The following is a 20,153-nucleotide window of genomic DNA, read 5'->3' on the forward strand; positions in this document are numbered from 1 at the left end:
AACGAGGTCGTATCTAGTTATTATTATTTTTTTTTTCCACGAATTTTGTGCACGCGATTTCTCGAAAACTATTCGGCCGATTTCGACCATTTTTTCTCAGATGATTGCCAGTGGTCATAATTCTAGAAGTTTTTTTAAAATTTGAAATCGGCACTTCCGGTTCCGATTTACGGCCGATTTTGTAAGTTTTTACGACTAATTTTGTGCAGACATAAACTCAGAGACTATCAGAGATAGGAATATGAAATTTTGAGGATAGGTAGACCATAGGTTGAAGTTGTGCACAATGTAGTTTTTTTGCGCCAGTGGCGCCATTTCTATGAGCTCGCATAGGCTCGAAAATTGGGTACGAATTTCGAATCAAATTTTTCATACGTTTTGATCTGTATCTTTTTATGAGTAGATATTTTGTTAGGACATATATAACAAAAGTGGTAGATAATCAAAAGTTCTTTTCAACAAAATCAAGAAATAGGGGCTGGCCCCTTAAATTAGGGGCCAAGACAGTGATAAACTCTATTACGAATAACTTAAAAACGATAAAGATTTTGTAATGCATTATAGAAGCAAAGTTGTTGATCGTACCAATATCTATTTGAAAAAATCATTGCCACGCCCTTTTATTACGTAATTAGGGATTTTTAGGGGCCAAAGTACTTAAACTTTGACGAAAAATAACTAGAGAAGTATACATATTTTGTTAGACATCATAGAAGAGAAAATGTTTGAATAAATGATTTAAATTGATTCCACTTATCAAAACACGATTTTCTGTCCCCATTAAGGATCTAGAGGGCTGGCCCCTAAAATATTCAATCATTTGTATCTCAAAAATGATCAACAATTTCACATGGGTGTAAGAACAAAAAATATTTGTATTCTTAAAACCTTTTCACACAAATCAAGAAAAAGGGGCTGGCCCCTTAAATAAGGGGCCAAGGCCTTCGTAAACTCTATTACAAGTAACTTAAAAACGATTAAGATTTTATAATGCATTATAGAAGCAAAGTTGTTGATCGTACCAATATCTATTAGAAAAAATCATTGCCACGCCCATTAATTACGTAATTAGGGATTTTTAGGGGCCAAACTACTTAAACTTTGACGAAAAATAACTAGAGAAGTATACATATTTTGTAAGACATCATAGAAGAGAAAATATTTGAAAAAATGATTTAAATTGATTCCACTTATCAAAAGACGAATTTCTGTCCCCATATAGGATGTAGAGGGCTGGCCCCTAAAATATTCAATCATTTGTATCTCAAAAGTGATCAACAATTTTAGATGGATGTAAGAACAAAAAATGTTAGTATTCTTGAGACCTTTCGTATAAAATCAAGAAAAAGGGGCTTGCCCCTTAAATTAGGGGCCATTAGACTCCTAAACTCTATTACTCATACCTTAAAAACGATTAAGATTTTGTAATGCATTATAGAAGCAAAGTTGTTGATAGCAGCAATATCTGTTTGTAAAACTCATTTCCAAACCCATTGATGACGTAATTAGAGATTTTAGGGGACTAAAATATTAAATCTTTAATGTGCTGTATGTTAAAAAGCAAAACTCTTTGTTAAGCATTTTAAAGGATATTGACAATCGTATACATTATCTAAAAGGAGGTGGTTGAGGGAGAATTCTGAAATTTCATTGATATTTTAATCGAATCGTTTAAAAAATTAAACGGAAGACCTACTCGTTACTCGTAACGAGATCGTATCTAGTTTCTGTTATCTGTTTCGTTATTTAAAAAGGTACCAAAAGGTACACATACCAGGTGCGGTCGCTTTTTGCTAACATGGAGGCATTAGCGACTTGTAGCTAGATAATGGTGGCTCTATATGTTAGCATAGGCAATTTATTATTGTACTGAAAGTGATGTATACATATATGTTAGCATAGGCAATTTATCATTGTACTGAAAGTGATGTATGAATGTATATCTGCAAAAGTCTGAAACCCTTTTAATGAACTTTTGTCAATGATTTTATTTGCTTTTTTCAATTAATTTTATTTACAATAAATATATTTCGTCAAATACACTGTATGAAAATATCCATGTCTGCTTGTAATTATATAAACAATCTTATGTTGTATTTATAGTTATGTGATAAACTATGTAGTTATTATGGTATTTTGTTATTTTACGGTTTCTTTTTCTTTATTATTAGGGTCTTCCGTTTCCAACGGAAGACATTTGTTAAAATATCTCGAGAACGGTTAACAATTCGTGAACTTTTTTGAACAAAATATATTTATATTTGCAAGACCTTGAATTTGATATCACGAAAAAGGGACTGGCCCCTCAAATTATGGGCCAGGAGGGGTCTTAAGTCTTCTTACAATCACTCTTTACTGAACAATAATTTGTTATTAATTATAGAAGCAAAAATATTCACTGTACAGCTGTTTATCTATACAGTACCATACGTAAGTCATATATTACGTAATTAGGGGTTTAAAGGGGCCAGAAGTTCAAAACTTTGATCATTAATATCGGAAAAAGGAGAAATATTTTGAAAAGCAATGTAGAACAAAAGTTATTCAAAATAATGTTTTTTTCAATATGATACCAAAAATTTTGTTGTTAATGGCCCCGGTAAGGGGTTAAAGGGTCGGCCCCTAAAACACAGTTGTTTAGATATCTCGAGAACGGTTTACAATTCATGAAACTTGTAGAACAAAATGTGTTTATATTAGCAAGACCTTTTATTTGATATCAGGAAAAAGGGGCTGGCCCTTCAAATTAGGGGTCAGAAGAGCTATTAAGTCTTTTTATAATAACTCTTTTCATACCAATAATTTGATATTAACATAAAGCAACAAAGGAGCTTTTATTATACTTAATTTAAAACTGAAATCCGTTTTAAAATCGAACGATGCATTACATAGATATTGGGATCTAAAAATTGAGTTTTCCGGAAATTTTGATTCCACGTTCTAGATGAAGAAAAAAGTGATATGTTCAAAGTTAAATTAACTCGTACCTAAAATAATTCGGAAATTATTAATTCGTACTTGAACATATTCGGGATTTTTTTTTATTAAGTCGTTCTAGAAATTATAAAGGATTTTTTTTTCATTCGCTCTTGAAATCGCAACCTTCATTTCATTGTTTTGATTTGATTTGATTCCTCTCATAAATACGTTGTCATTAACGTGTCTGTAATAAATTGACAAATTTAGTAACTTACTTAATGTCAGCCTTGAATAGTTGATATCAGGCAAACAATTCCATTTTTTTCTAACGACAACAACTGACATCTGTGATAAATAAGTTGAACCTTCTTATTATTGAATAATAGTATCTATAAATCTAGCAGTCTATTTGTTTTGCACAAATATTTGAATTTACTAAAAATTTAAAGGACGCATATGTCGACCTTCTTCAGGAAGTCTGTACGGTTAATTTTATCGGACAAGTCCTTATCTTGATTTAATGCGCTAAAATAACTTATGCATCTATGTCTAGAAATAGTATAAATAACAAAAAATCGTGGAAAATCAACAATTTATTGATAAACGTCCGTTTTAAAAGATAAATAAATGATTTATTTTCTGGTCTGTGTTTCTTTCTTATTTGGTTTTTCTTCCTTTAAGATGACCATCATTGTATCTAGCCGATTACAATCCCTGAAATGTATGAACAACTAAATGTGAAATACGTATCTTACGAAATTCAACTTTTTTATACGCGGAAAACCTATGGATTTTATAATCAATGATCTTTTTACACTAGTAAGGTGTATAATTGTACGAATATTAGTTTGACTTTATGATTTACTTGGAACACAGCGTCCCCCAAGACATTGATGGAAGCGTTGACAGTCTCTGCTCTGTAAAAGAAGACATTTAGTTATGCAATTTAATTGTATTAAGTGTGACTTTAAGGAAAATCAAAACATATTGATATTCTTACTGATCGGCATGTGTTTGGTAGCGTTGGTACATCTGAAAGAAAAGAAATACTTTAATTGCGGATCAATTCATTCATAACGGTTCAAAACTTAATGACAATATTTGTTATTTTTAGTTATATGAATATGGAATCTGACATTTTGCTCATGTTGAATAGAAAGTAATATCATCTTAACGTAACTTAGAATCTAACTGTAATGTGTCATACCTTTTTCACACATTCCCCTACGACAACGATATCCTAGTGGACAAGGTCTCTAAAATAGAAAAATCCACACAACTTAAATAGTCTTAAGAGTATAATGAATTACACCAAGCTTCGATGTCCCTACGATGTAACATTTAATAAATAACAAATATGTTTTGTTATCATTAAGAAACTGTATTATTCGGGGGAATGATTTACATGATTAGTATTGTATATTGCTTATTTGTAGCGTTTTTTTTCTTTCTTTTTTCGTTGCGTTTTTTTTTTCTTCTAAAAATAATATTTATTTTTTTATCAAATCAAAACAAATTGAATTTATTGTTATTGCTTATCACAAAGATCATTTATTATCTTACCCTACGAATATAAGTCAATCACCAGTTACTGTTGTGAACTTTATCAAATAATATTGGTACTCTGTGAAAGTTATTGTAATCACTAATGTTTTGTATATCATTTCACAAATCCGATTTATACATTTTCATAATTCAGTCTAATCGTAAGCTTACACTTCAGCAGCGTTTTTTTTTGTTGCTGTCACATATGGCAATATTTAAAAAATGTAAACAACTAAAAAATCACACAGAAGTCACAGAAGTTTAAAAAGTACTCGTCTTAATACATGTTTACTAATCGCCGGCAATTTTTGCTCTTTTTTGGTAAAACATAAATATTTAAAATAATGTTATTGGAATAAATGTTATAAACTTGCTCAGTTTTGATAAAGAAAAAAAAATGTAATTATTTTTATTATATTATTATAAAGATTTAGGTTTACGCTTATGATACAATAATTGATAAAAACATCAATGTTTTAATCACTATTTAGAATAACAATGTAACTTTTATAAAATTTATCAGACACTACTATCAAATCTGAATAACTAACTTAACTTATATTATTATTAGCAGGTTTGAATTTCCCCCATCATTCTAAAACATAGATATTCTGTCTAATTTTCTATGCTTCTTATTTTCAATTTTTTAATATTTCATATTATCAAATTAAAACGCCACTTGTTAATTGACTACTACCACCTAAAGCAGAAAAATGCTAATTTTTTTTATTTTTACCTCCAGTTAATTTGTGTACAGATTGAAAACTTACAAAAGCTTGCATGACAGTAATTTGTTCATGAAATCGATTATTTTATTCAGATTTTGAGTCCAAGTCCATATATATAAATTTCATATTCTTAAAAAAAAGTAAACTAATTAAAATGGTAACAATAGTTTACACTGTAAAACATTTCTCTATCAAATACTGTAAATATTCGGTGTTAGGCGGTAAGTTGTTAAACATCGCTACATTTAGTACCAATAGACTTGATATAGTAAACACCACTTTAGACATTAGAGGGTAAGTGTTATACATGTACTAAAATTTTGAATAATTCCTCGGCGCGTAGAGTACATATAGTAGCTGTGTATAGGAAAGGTTGAATTGCTAGTCGGCAAAAGCTGTCACGTGTAGTGACACTGTAGATTGTACATAAACAGGATGGATAAAATACCTACATTAGTATTGGGGTAACACAATGTTGGAGTTGGAGTGGTGGGGAATATATCTACAATAAATAGATTTTGGTTAGCAAACGTTTCAATAAAGTACGTAAATAGTATCATTTTTTATGGTTTTATCAGTTATCATAACTAATTATTGTTTTCTATTATCAATATCACTTAAACCGACAACTAAATAGGCGTTCATTTAATAACACTATTATGTATTCAGTAAATTTTAAAAAAAATGTATTGAATGATCAATTAATTTCTAGAGCAAGAATTTCCCATGCATAAGTTAACTTCAAGATAGTCTCAGTTCAAAGCCTCAATTTTCATTGTTTATTTACTCGCACGGAGGGACAATAATTAGGAAAAGTTCAGATGATTCTGGTATAAAACTCATCAATGTCTTCCTTATTTGTGAAGTTTGAAAATAAATAGGATCATTGAATGAATTTAAAAAAAGATATAAATAAAATCCATTTGTCTGCAGATTAGACTGTACAAACAAATATCTTTCTTGGAAAATAAATCCTTACCCTCACATATTCCTCCATTGCACCAGCCATTAGGACATTCATAATCCTGTTGTAATCAAAACATATTTTTTTTCTAGAAATATTATATAAATTTTTAGATATTTTTTTTTTTTGGAATTAATATATTCTACCTAAGACATTAATTTTTTTTAAATTAGGATCATCATCATCATTTCATTCATCAAATCCATGTTGATAGATTTTATTTTTTCAGTAGATATTTTTCTACGTACCAATCGACACACTGGTGCTGAAAATATGCAAAATGAAATATTTAAAAATTTTAAGTGAAGTTTTTATTTATGTATAATTAGATAATGAAAAGAAAAGCAAATTCTACTTGGTAAAAATAAAAAGTTCTTACAAGTAATATTATAAAAACATATTCCTCGACGGCAGCGTCCATTTGGGGAAAGTAAACACTGGAAATCCTGAAATAAAAAATGGATTTAGATTTCCCAAATCAAAGAATATCTGCCATTTGAAGTTACTCAGAGTTTACTTTTAAATGACAGATGACTTTGATAATCAAACTTTGAAATATAATGCCGTAAATGCCTTTCTACTGCTCAACATTATATTAAATATTTATTTGTTTTGAGGTCTATTAGGCCTATTTAGAAACAACCAATTCGTAATTTCGAATGTTGAATTTCTTTTCTGTAAACAGATAGTTGTGTGCGTTAAAATGTAATCGTCAAGCATTGTCAACTGCAGTTGTCCCTGATACAGTAGTAGTCCCAGATACAATAAGGGCAGATTATATTTTAAATATTTTTTCACACAACAATTCTCAAAATGTCACACTTTTGTCTTCTTGAAATGCTCGGACTAGGATGAGGTGTATTAAAATTATAAGTGCACGTGTCGCCGTAATGAGCTGAATAAATATAATAAAACATATATATATATATATATATATAAGATTAAGTTTTTTTTTTTTAAAGTCCTAATTGTGATAAGCAATTTCAATGCATATTAGGTTAATGTAAACGTATTATCACAACTATCATTCGGATACTCAAAATTAAAATTCAAAACATAGAAGTTGCTACAATTAAGTTTTGCCTACATTTTTCACATGTTAATACTTACAAATGTGCAAACTTCTCCACCTGGAAGTAAGAAGAACATTATAGAACTTTAATTTTTGTTCAAAGAATATAAATTCCTAATCTGTTTCCTTGCTTAAATTTATCATGTTTAAGAAAGACTGCATTGCGTTTTAAATAGGTTTTTTGTTTAGAATAATATATTTAGAAAGTTTTTTATATTGAAACGGGTTAGATTTTAATGATTTTGTTAAGGAGGTTGGTACCTGTAATAATTCTAATGTCAATGATCAAAAACCTCTTGGATGTAAAGATGGGGACCTAAAATGCTCGTTTATTTTATTTGTGACCCATGTCACATGCCATATTTTGGAAATATAGGGCCCCAAACAGAAAATTTATTTTTCCTAAAATTATTGCTAAAATTTGACATGAAAATTAATTATTTGAAAAAATCAAACAAATATTTTCAGTTTGAACTATCATTTGGTTATGATTTTAATACAGTATGAAGTTGAACACATGAAGTGACTATTTAAATAAAAAAAATATGTCAAATTTTAAACATTCTTGCTTTACTTGGGGCTTCAAAGGCCAGTAAATAATGAACACAACAACAGATGTTACAAAATTTTGGAGCTATCAAATTATAACGCAAATAAAAAAAATCATAGTAATGTCATCGTTCCAAAACTTTACATACAAATAGACAGACATTTAATGTCTGATTTAAAAGTAAAACAAGTAAGGATCACAATTAAAATTTGAGATATAGCTGAAATAAGCTAATTTAATGCCAAAATTGAAGTTAATTTTTCTTAATTTCTATAAAATATAAGCTAAAATACGTGGATAGAAATACCAAAGTATTGTTTTAATATGTTTTAAAACATCAGGAATAAATCGTAGTTCACAAACTATCTAGAAGTTTGGTCTCCGCTGAAAATTAGGAAGTTAAGGTAACAAAACAAGTGAGTTATATAAACAGTTCATTTCCTTCTTGAAAACAAAACCTTCCACCACAAAAAATAGTCCCTTACTGAACTTTGTAAAAATGTAATAAAAAAAAACCAATTCTATTCAATAAAATTTATTTGACTGTAAAATGTAAACATACCACTAGAATTAATATGTGAGGCAGAATTTTCAGACTAAAGGTAACCCAAAATGGCTATCCAAAATCTAAGAAGCGAACTTCTCTTAAGTTAAACTTAGAAATGACAGTGTTAAATGTAAAAAAAAAATATATTTGACTAAATTTGTTAAATTTATAAGGAGATATCTTAAAAAATGATGTAAAAATAACAATAAGATATAACTATTTTTGATAATTAAAACCAATTATCGGCTTAGTAGATTGTGTATGGTTTCAAATTTGACACGTCTTGTGATATTTGCCAACTTTTTAATACAATGTGATCAGATAAGTCATTAGATATACAGAATTTGCAAAACAATGTTTATTAAGTATGCAACCAAAAATACTTACGTGAAACACACTTTCCGTTTTCACAACGTTGATTTCTTGGACATTCGTAATCCTGTTTTAATACTTAAATTTTTAGATAGGCAAGTTTCAATAATATCTGTGGTGCAAATAAATTTATTTCAGTAAGGAATAGATTATCAATATTTAAGTGTTTTTGCAATTCAAAACTGACTGATGTGTAAATTCTTTGTTAATTGATCGGAACACAAATATGCATTAAATAATATGCCAATCCGACAGTTCACCTAAACAATCACAATGGCCTCCATCGCCGCCCCCGATTCATGTGGGTCAGTATAAAAAAATCCTATGGCTAGGTTTTACATATCATCTTTCCAAATGAGAAAAAGTAACCATATTTTTATTTATCGTGCCTTAAACGTTCATAGGTTCGCTTTGCTTGAAAAGGTCGAACCGAAGTGTGTTGAATTAACATTGTCAGTGCATAAGTTACTATCTTGATAGACAAAAATTTCAAAATTAAAAAAAAATATCCAGAATTGTTACAAACAGTTTTATTGAGTTTTTTGTCCAAGTTAGCGCATTATCACGTATTTGTCCCGAAATTGATATGCATAGTATAGTAGTTTCTTCAAATGAGTTTGAATTACATTTGTTATATGTTTATACTTACATCTTTGCAAAGTTCTCCCCCTGGAAATAAGAAGAACATTAAATAATTGAATTATTTTTAAATAATACAACTTCCTTATTTATTTTTTTCTTTGAATTGATCATGTCAAAGAACACTGCTTTTGCTTTTTAAATAAGCGATTTTTGTTAAAAACGGTGTAAAATCTATAAAAATTGTTTTTTTTTAAAAACTGAATGTAACTTGACTTTAAAGAAATAAAGAAGGGGATATCTTGCCACAATATCAATTTTGACACGTCTTGTGACACATGCCAACTATTTAATACATTGTGATCAGATACAGTACCGATCAGACCCAACCTAACAGAAAGTAAACCCCAACTAAACCCTGGGTTTACTTTCTGGGTTTACTCTGGGTTTACTTCGGGTTTACTAGAGTGGACCCAGAATAAACCCTGAGTAAACCCAAAGTAAACCCAGAGTGGACACAGAGAGTAAACCCAGTCAGACGTATACTCCTGAAAGCAGACGCTAACTGTGTATTCGGAATATACAAAGGGTAGGAATTACAGGCAGTAGGATGGTAAGATAAAATACTAGTCTGCTTCACACTTCAGTTCATACGGTTGACCTCAAAAGCAATTTCAAAGTAAACCCAAACTAATCCCAGAGTAAACCCAAAGTAAACCCCGAGTGGACCCAAATTTTCAAAAAGTAAATCCAGAGTAAACCCCAAGTAACCCCAAAAAGTAAACCCAAGGTTTAGTTGGGGTTTTACTCTGGTGTAAGGTTGGGTCTGATCGGTACTGTCCGTTATCAAATATTCAGAATTTGCATTACAATATTTAGTATATTAACAAAAATACTTACGTGAAACACACTTTCCGTTTTCACAACGTTGATTTCCTGGACATTCGTAATCCTGTTTTAATAGTTAGTTAAATATTCATAAATGCACGCTTTGTTAATCTCTGTGGTGCAGGTAAATTATTTCAATAAGGAATTAGGTATTAATATTAATGTGTTCTTGCAATTTAAAACTGGCTAATGTGATCATCGTGTAAATTCTATTTGTCACATGTATATCTCAATATGCGGTGGATATCACTCTTACGCCACGTGACGCCATAATTAAACATTACGTAGCTTTAGGCAGATTATTGACATAGAATGAAAAAGAAACAAAATAATTCAGATAAAAAGCGTTGAGTTCTTAGTGTCCTGTTTCAATTTTTTTTTTAATAAATTGATAAAAAATACCAGAAAATTAAATGTTTGTTTGTTTTTTTAATCTTCCAGGAACTTTTTCCCATGCATAAAGTTGTTGACGTCTTGTAGTGAATGTGTTGTGCGGCTTACAATTGTAATGTTTACAGAAAGATTGAGGTTTAAAAAAAGATTGAGATTTAACGTGTGGTAAAACATTTATTAAACAGAATCTTTCAAGGTTCGGGGATACATGTAGAAAACACATAACTCGTTGGATAAAAATCATATACCATCGCAAATCATGAACGATTGAGTATGTTTATTGATCGGAACATAAATATGTATTAAATAAAATGCCAATCTGACAGTTCATCAAAACAATCACAATTATGTTGGTTATGTAGACCTTTATGTGATAACAAGATCAATGTACAGGTTATTGACGAAATACCCCATTATAGTTAAATCAGTTTTGAATTTAAAGAGATACAATCATATTCTTAATGATTATTAAACCTTAAATGCAAAGCTCTGAGATAAATATATTTATAATGTGCTAATTAATATCTTTTTGATAATTACTAGTGCTGATCAAATGATGAAGTTAAATTAACTGACATAGGACGAAGGAAACTCGTCAATGAGAGCACATATATACCGTCAGGTTTATAGATAATGGAAAACAAATTACTCAAGTATGGCCTCCTTCGTCGCCCGCGATACATTTAAGTCAGTTTAACAATATAAGGCTATGTCTTCTATATCATCCTTTTTTTTAATGTGAAAAAGTAACAATATTTTTATACATCGTGTCTAAAAGGTCACAAGTTCACCTTGTGTGAAAAATTCGAACCGGAGTGTGATGAATTGATATAGTCAGTGCACTATACACTATCATGATAGGCAAAATATTTAAACTTGATTTTAAAAAAATCCTGGATTGCTACCCACAGTTTCATTATATTATTGTCCGAGTAATCTTATTATCATCACCTTTACGTATTTGTGTCCAGAAATAAATATGCAAAAATAGAAGTTTCTTCAAATAAGTTTCAAATACATTTTTCATACGTTTATACTTACATCTGTACAAAGTTCTCTACCTGGAATGTAAGTTAACAGGAAAAGGAATTCATTTAATTTTTCAAAAAACTAAAAATTGTATTATATGACTATATCACAAATATTCTCCATGAAAATAGTAATTTTTCATCATTCCACAAACACAATGACGAATATGAAACATACTTTACATAAGAAAAATAATAAGGAACCTATGACTTCGTCCAGTAAAATCATGATTCTACTTTTTAAAATTTCTAATCAGTAAAACACGATTATAACGAAGCGCCAGGGACGGGCGATTTTGCTTCGTTATAAGCGTAATTCATTAAATTCGTCATATTTAAAACATGTAACATAGTCACGGGGAATGAAAATAACTTCGCTGTAAGCGTCAATTCATTATAAGCGTGTTCGTTATAACCGTGTTTTACTGTATAATGTGATTGGTGTGATGTTGTATTTTTTTAATAATAAGATATCTAATATTTACATCAAACATAATGATTATCAAAATATATATATAACAGTGCGACATTTAAGTCCGGACATGACAAAGTCCGGGCTTTTAGCTACCATTTCCATTGGACATAGCTTACTTTTGTTTATATATCTTGGTGGGACATTTTCCTTTGATCCTATCATGTCAGCATGAATGTACACATTGCTCTAGCTTTCTTGTAATTGTCTCTCAAATATCAAAATCCCATGGGATTTTGGTGGGATTTTTCATCCCATCTCAAACCCCACTAAAATCCCATGGGAGAAAAAAATCTTTGTGGGATATAAACTCCCGTGGGATTTTTTCTCCCATCATTGGTGTTTATAGGATAAATAATCCTCTAAAAGGCTTTTATAGGATTTAAAATCCTATGAATCACCATGTTGGGATATTTTATCCCAGAGGATAAAAAGTCCTCTAAATATATCATCTTGATTGATTGTATGTTGGAGTTAACTAAACACTTATGATTCAATTGTCTGATCAAATAGTCTAGTAAAAGCAATATTCAAACAACCAATGTATTAATTTATTAGATAATGTCATTATATCCATCTAATGAATTACACGTGCTAAATTATATATACCATCAATAACATATTCTTCTTGAAATGACTTAATAGAGCTTATAACAATAAGATCTAACAAATTCTGAGAAAATAAATACCAAGAATTACCAATTCTATTGAATATTAATAAAAGTATTTCTGTTTATGTAAACCCACAAACTCTTATGATTCAATTGTCTGATCATATAGTCTAGTAAAAGCAATACTAGTATTCAAAAAACCAATGTATTAATTTATAAGATAATGTCATTATATCCATCTAATGAATTACATGTGCTAAATTATATGTACTATCAATAACATATTCCTCTTGAAATGACTTAATAGAGCTTATAACAATAAGATTTAACAAATTCTGAGAAAATAAATACCAAAAATTACCAATTCTATTGAATATTAATGAAAATATTTCTGTTTATGTAAACCCATAAACTCTTACTTTTCAGTGCTGCAAGGAGACTCATTTTTGTTTAAAATTTTGATTGATTGATATGATTTGATTTGATACTGTACATCAGGTGAACCGGCATGACCCAAGGAACAAGAAAATATATGATTAATGGGCGGGGATCTCGACTATTTTCAAGATATTTGGGCACTTCCTGTTCAAAGGGGGGGGGGGGGAGGGGGGTCATGACCACCCTTGGGGCCCATGACCTATATACTATTTGATGCTCCTTGACACAAGGAACAAGAATATATTTAGTTTAGTGGTGGGGATCTCAACCATTTTTGAGATATTTGGGCACTTCCTGTTCAATGGGGGTCAGGAAAACCCCCAGGGCCCATAACCTACATACCATTTGATGCCCCTTAACACAAATGACAAGAATGTAAGTAGTCTGGGGTTGGGGATCTCATAGGAATTTAATGAGATATTTAAATTAGGGCACTTCCTGTGTCAGGGGTAGACGGAACCACCCCCATATGGCCATAACCTATATACCATATGATGCCCCATTACAAAAGGAACAAGAATATTTATGGTTTAAGGGTGAGGAGTCACGGTTTTTCAAATATTAAGTAATTTCCCATTAACCTGGGAGTTGGGGAATATATATAGTCCCCAGAGATCATATCTATAATGTACCATGTATTGACCATAATTAACACTCAATATATTTAGCATTTGAAAAATCCATGTCAATATCTTTAACGGTTTTCAAGTTATAACCATTTACAATATAGTGTATAATTTTTCCCTAAGGATTCAATGTTAGACCCCACCCCTATTTGACCCCCCAAAACTATGGTTGCCCAACCCCAATTTAAAAACAATAAATTCAAAATTTAAAACAGGGTATGCAGGCCTATCATATCCTTGAGTTGTGTACAACTCTGTTCAACCATCTCTGAGAAACGCGATGGACAAGTTCAAAGGCAAGAAAGAAGAAAAAGAAGAAACCGCTTTCAAAAACAATGTCTCCAAACTTCTTTTGGGAGACTTAATTACAAAAGGTACAATGTAAACAAATATTTTTATATGCATACAGAAGGAGAGTTTATAAATTATACTCCCTCTTCGGTTACATGTGTAGAATGGCCACCACTTGAGTAAAATTTGGCCTACCCAGAAAGTTGGAATTTCCTATCCTGATGACAATTTATAGGCTTAAGTTAATTACTGAGATAAGCGATAAAAACAGTTTTTATCAATTTAATCATTAAATTTATAAATCTGCAGTGAAGTTGCTCCCTGGTTTTATGAAATAACATTAAGAAACCTGACTAATTATAAATACCCATTTTTTTTTTATAAGAATATGTCTCTTTCAAATGTAGTAATTACATGTAAACAAATGTAGTTATCATAGTATCAACCTTAAAAACCCAAGTGTATGTATCCTGTGCAAAAGTGATATTTAAGATGTTTTTACATTAGTTAAAAAATCATCTCTCTTCTTTTATTACGCATATACATGTATGATATGTAAAGGTACACTTGACCTTCAAATAACATCTAGCTACTATATTTATGGTACTTCTATTGAATCGAACAAGAATCATCATATGTTTACCCTTTTATTGTATATATGCGTCAAAAATGTAGAAATACATGTAAAAATTGAACATTTTTCATGAAATTCTTATCCATCTCCAGCTACCCTGGTGTGTTTGAATTTTATTTAAATTAAAGGTAGGCATATCATACTTGCAGGTCCTACTGTTTAAGCATGCATATGGTTTATCAAAAGGAGACTAGAAACCAGAATAGATAAGATATTCACTAAATATGATTGTTAAACTTCTATTTTCATGAAAAAAAAACACATGCAGGATGGCATGTCTAGTTGTGAATAAAAATGCTACAAATCATCCAATTTACCAAAAAAAGAGCAATTTCTGAGCATCAGTGATGATTATTTCAAATATGTGTAAGAAATGACCCTAGAAAATTGCCACAAATTTCATAATATTAGGTAAATATTTCAAACTATAAATGCTTTTTATGACAATCAAAATAGGGGGAGTGTAATACATGTAAGAGTATTTCTAAGTGATTTGATGCTTTTATCATGGTAATATTATGTAGATGTATGTAGTACTGAATAAGGTTTCTTATTCAAGGAGGTTGAACAACAATTGATGTCTAAAAGATTAAGTTAATATGTTTTACTAAAGGAGAGCCCCATGAATCTGTGTTAAATAGAGGAGTGGGGAAATGGTAGGTTCACTTAAATGGCTATATTTTTCTTAGACCTCAATGGAATTGGCAATATGATGCATATTTTTTCTCAGAATTGCATAAGCTTTCTAATTTCATCTTTTCATAGAATTTTAGTGTAAGTTAAAGAGAGCAAGTCACACAGTTTTGGATAATAATGAGAGTAACTCCCTCCTTACTGATTATTTTTTTAAAAATAAAATATGTTTAAAGATATTAATTGTTCCTCTTGAGTTGAGAATTGTAACTCATTTTTAAAGAAGTGTTCATCCCACGGGTACCTATGGAAGTTTTTGTACCATGCTTTTCCTTTATGAAAAAGTAATTGTCCCATGCCTGTTAAATGAACTGGGTCCCATAATAGTGATAAATTTAAGGTTCTCAAAAATTATAGCTCGATCATACAGCCTCAAAACATTAGATTTGCTCATCTGATCGACTTATATTGGAATCATTATTATATGACTGACATTTATTAGTCAAGATTGTTTTAAAATATCTACTGAATGGCGGATCAGAAGCTGGAACCCATTAATTTCTTGAATAACATTTATTTATTATGCAGTTGTATTATGTTGGTCTCAGTGGTACTTTTATGGATATTGTGAGGTTATACTATAAACACTTAAATGTTTATTCAATAGTTATGTTTCATATTAAATTTTTCCTAATACTCTAATTTAAGCATATTTTATTGAGTAATCAAATGGATTAGGCAACAGGCAAAGCCTATATAAACCCTCTCCAAAATACAAAGTCAAGAAGTGGTGTTATAAAATAATCATAGAATATAGTATAATATAGTATGATGTAGTATAATTTACCAGTTTACAGAGTGATATGTTATTGATATATTTGTATACAAAACAAAGGATAATTGGATAATAAATAATAAGCTTGACTTTTGTCATATGATGATAAATTAACTTGTTGTTTAGCATATACATGAACACATTCATTCCTACATTTATAAACCCATCACCTCATTCATTCATACCGACAGACAGACATAGAATATTGGTCCTAATACTCTGCTCAATGAGCTTAAATAAAGCTCTGAATACATACATGTATTTTTTAAACCAGTGAACCCTAATGTTCAACAACTCTCTCTCTCTCCCCTAATGAATGATTTTGGTTTGTTTCAAAGTTAATTAATATGAACATGATTATATATACCGGGTTTGTTTTCTTTCTCTTGATTCTCTGAAAATTTTTGGCCATAGGTTTTAAAGGATTAATTCTGATTTTTAACTTGCAGTTACCTACATGTAGTACTTAATTATTTCTGATCGACTTCTTCTATTCATTGACAAGATGTTTTAGTAACTAAAAGCCTTGTATTTATGTTACTCATTATTTACTGAAGTTTTTGTCTTTCTGGGCAGTCATATGGTATATCATGTACATGAATATTGTTGTTTGACAATACACTTATTAAAATGTACATGTAGTAGTGTAACAAGGACTATTCATAAAACCACAATGTCTATTCTAGATGATGTAGATATACTGGCAGCCTATGGAAATATGCCCCCATGTACTTCATGTATATATTAACTCATATCAGTAAACAGCAGTTAGAACATGAACTAAGATGGCAAATGGATATCCACATTAAATACTCCTAAATTAAGAACATAAAAACTATCAAAGGAAAATTCTTGCCTAGAAAATTATACATCTCAATGAACATTCCTAAACATATTGTTAGCTAGATCAACAATAGCACAGTTTCAATGTGGGGTACTACCCCTGAAAATAGAGACTGCACCATTTCAGGGTGAACTTGTCTAGACTGAGTGCACATGAAAACTCTGTAGATGAAATACATGTAGAGGACACATTCCAATTTCTTCTGAAATGAACTTAGATTACAGTCTCAGAAGAAAACTTTATCAAAGTGTTATTTTTCCAAATAATCTCTCTAATTTCTCTAGTTTCTAAATCCAAACTCTCATTTGTTATTTTCCAAGACATTAGCTGCAAATTTTATTCATTCTGCATTTTAATTAAGACATATTAATTAAGTTCTTGCCCATGCATAAAATCATAACTTAGTGTTAACAGTGACTTATCATAAGTCCAATGGGCAGGTGTTTGATTTATGTAATTGTTTACTACTCAGTTGTAAAAGATACACATGTCACAATAATAAATGATTTACTTACTTACATATAACTTAAATTATTCAACGGACTTATATAAATTTGAATTAGTTTGGTAAGACTATCTTAGATGTCCAGCTCATTCAATTAAGTTATTCAAGGTTTTACAATCATCATATGGTATATGATATATTACATCAAATTAATAATTTTTGGTAAAAATATGCTTTGCATAAAGACATTAATAATTGATAATTTTATACACATGTATAATTAATATTATTCGAAGAATATAAGTTGATATATGAGTTTACTTTGTAATAGGAGTAGTAAAATAATTTGACTATAACAATAGAAACGGTTCCTGACAAAAGTCTTCACTCCTAAGTTGATATATGAGTTTACCTTGTAATAGGAGTAGTAAAATAATTTGACTATAACAATAGAAACGGTTCCTAACAAAAGTCTTCACTCCCCCCCCCCCCCCCATGAGAGAATACAACAGTGCACAGTCTATAATAGACCTGATGCCAAACTATATAATGTTTTTTAAAATGTTGCCAATTGTACTAATGACAAAATTAAAATATGGTTCTGTTCATATTACTTATAAATATTTCCTTAAAATGAAAACAATACAAGTATAGTAACAAAACTGTATTTCAACGTTATCAATTTAGATCAATGCATATAGTTTTAGGAATGCAATGATTTGTATTACATTGACTATATATGATAATATACTTTTTCAACATTTTATTACTTGCACATTCATTTCATTTATAATATCTTTTTAATAACTTTTAAATATTGTGTTGATGTCAATTACAAATAAGCTTTACATGTAGCATCAAAAGTCTTTGTTGTGTTCATTATGAATTCCTTATAGATAAGTCAACTGACCAAGGAGACACATTCTGTGTATACCTAATAACTATCCTATTGTCCTAAAGCATCTACCAATTTACATGGCAGTATCTACAGGTGTCAGTCTGTGTATATTAATTAGCACCCTATTGTTCTACAAAGAATGGAGATATACACGTGTAAGACACGTGCGAGCAGAAACCAGATTGAACAGAAACACGTGACACAGGTGAACTCGCTTGGGGCTAAAATTGGGTGAAGAAAATAAATAAGAACAAACATGTACTTACTGCTCATGATAACAAAATTATTCCCCTCGTTTTTCTTCACTCCACTTCCGAGTTTTGGAAACTGTGAACCAGTTTATCAAGTTGCATGATAAAATGGAAATTTGACACATACAAGGAGTGAATTGTGAATCTTTAGATTAATTTTGGAGTGTTTTTCATTCATTTTTAAGGTTCTTATTTTTTTTTTACTGGAAGTTCAGAAGCGAGAAAGTTTTCACCGAACACTGTCTTATCATTAAGGTCTTCCGTCTCCACGAAACAAACACAGTTTTTATTACGTGAATGTAAACATTATTAACCAATTTTGTTAACTTAAATCGTTACTAGCAATATTAATGAATTATTTAATTAATTAATCAGATAGCTTTTGGCATAAGATATTTACGTGGATCAATGCGACATATATCATTTTAAGTAAATGGTAGTTGTTTTGCCATTGAGACACCAACGTGCCTGGTTTTGCTAATCCCGTTACAATGCTATCCCGAAACGAAGATTATTATGTTCACATTTTGCCAATCAATACAAGTGTGCGTAAGTTTTAAAACACTGTTAATTATCGGGCTTCTTAACCTGTATTAAACGGGATCCCACAAACTTGGGCTGATCATTCAATTAAATTATTTCGTGTAAATCCAAGTTAAATGCAATACATGCGTGATTTTGAGCATCATTTTCAAGACATGAACAAGTGCTTCGGCTATAATGATAAAATATCATTGGTTTCTAATTAGAACGTATAAATGATCATGAATTTCAAAGCTAATGCTAAGCTGAGTATCAAAAGTAAATCTAAACCGGCGGTGACAAAACGCGTATCATTGACCGGACGGACCCCCTTGAAAATTTAAATATACATAAAGAAATATCGAAAATATGACTCTGACCCCCTGGCAAACTAAATTGTCACTCCGAACCCCCCCCCCCCCCCTCCCCAAGGAAAAAAAGCTGGATCGGTGCATTCCGTGTCCATAGCACCGGTGATACATATATATACAGTAGTACTATAAAACATCGAAATGTAATTATTCAAGTTTTGAATAAAGAATCATAACAAGGGGTGAAATACTCTATATTTTTAAGAATATATTATTCCGAAGAAAAAATTAGCTTAACTTTAATCGAATTTCAGTTTATTTCTTTTTTTTAAATAAGATAGCCTTACCTTATATTTAAAATAAAAGCAATTACACCTAGAGCGGGAGTGGCGCAGTGGCTGCGCGGAGGGCGGTGTAAGTAGCATTATTGTTCTAGCGTGGGATCAAATCACGTTCGCGGCGCTGATTTTTCCCCAAAATTTCTTCATAATTAATACTTTATAAATGACAGCAAAATTAATCACTAGCTAATCAAGTTGAGAGAAAACAAAAATCTAGACAAAATCCACTAACTTGTGATTGACCTGTGATGTGTACACAATGACCTTCTCGATATACATGTACATACAAAACGACATGAATACAAAAAATACAAACAGATATACAAAGCAAATATATAGGAATTGGTGAATAATATATTTAATAATTTAGCATCACAAATAAAGATCTATGAACTGGAGTATTTACGGCATGAATG

General features: G+C 30.3%; 1 protein-coding gene across 2 annotated transcripts in view; it reads right to left on the reverse strand.

Annotated features, from left to right (window-relative positions):
- Positions 1-3,499: 3,499 nt before the first annotated feature.
- LOC105343623 (tenascin) overlaps positions 3,500-20,153 on the reverse strand; it is a 41,856-nt gene continuing 25,202 nt past the window's right edge. For both annotated transcript variants that reach the window (XM_066074678.1, XM_066074677.1), the window contains 13 exons: positions 11,599-11,618; positions 10,177-10,228; positions 9,347-9,366; positions 8,713-8,764; positions 7,267-7,286; positions 6,536-6,602; positions 6,405-6,421; positions 6,172-6,217; positions 5,645-5,694; positions 4,127-4,175; positions 3,920-3,951; positions 3,785-3,836; positions 3,500-3,633 (listed from right to left, as the gene is read on the reverse strand). In XM_066074678.1, coding sequence (XP_065930750.1) covers positions 3,617-3,633; positions 3,785-3,836; positions 3,920-3,951; positions 4,127-4,175; positions 5,645-5,694; positions 6,172-6,217; positions 6,405-6,421; positions 6,536-6,602; positions 7,267-7,286; positions 8,713-8,764; positions 9,347-9,366; positions 10,177-10,228; positions 11,599-11,618 — 494 coding nt within the window. In that variant the 3' untranslated portion in view covers positions 3,500-3,616. The remainder of the gene's footprint in view (positions 3,634-3,784; positions 3,837-3,919; positions 3,952-4,126; positions 4,176-5,644; positions 5,695-6,171; positions 6,218-6,404; positions 6,422-6,535; positions 6,603-7,266; positions 7,287-8,712; positions 8,765-9,346; positions 9,367-10,176; positions 10,229-11,598; positions 11,619-20,153) is intronic.

Source organism: Magallana gigas, chromosome 2 (assembly GCF_963853765.1).
Source record: "Magallana gigas chromosome 2, xbMagGiga1.1, whole genome shotgun sequence".
Taxonomy (NCBI): domain Eukaryota; kingdom Metazoa; phylum Mollusca; class Bivalvia; order Ostreida; family Ostreidae; genus Magallana; species Magallana gigas.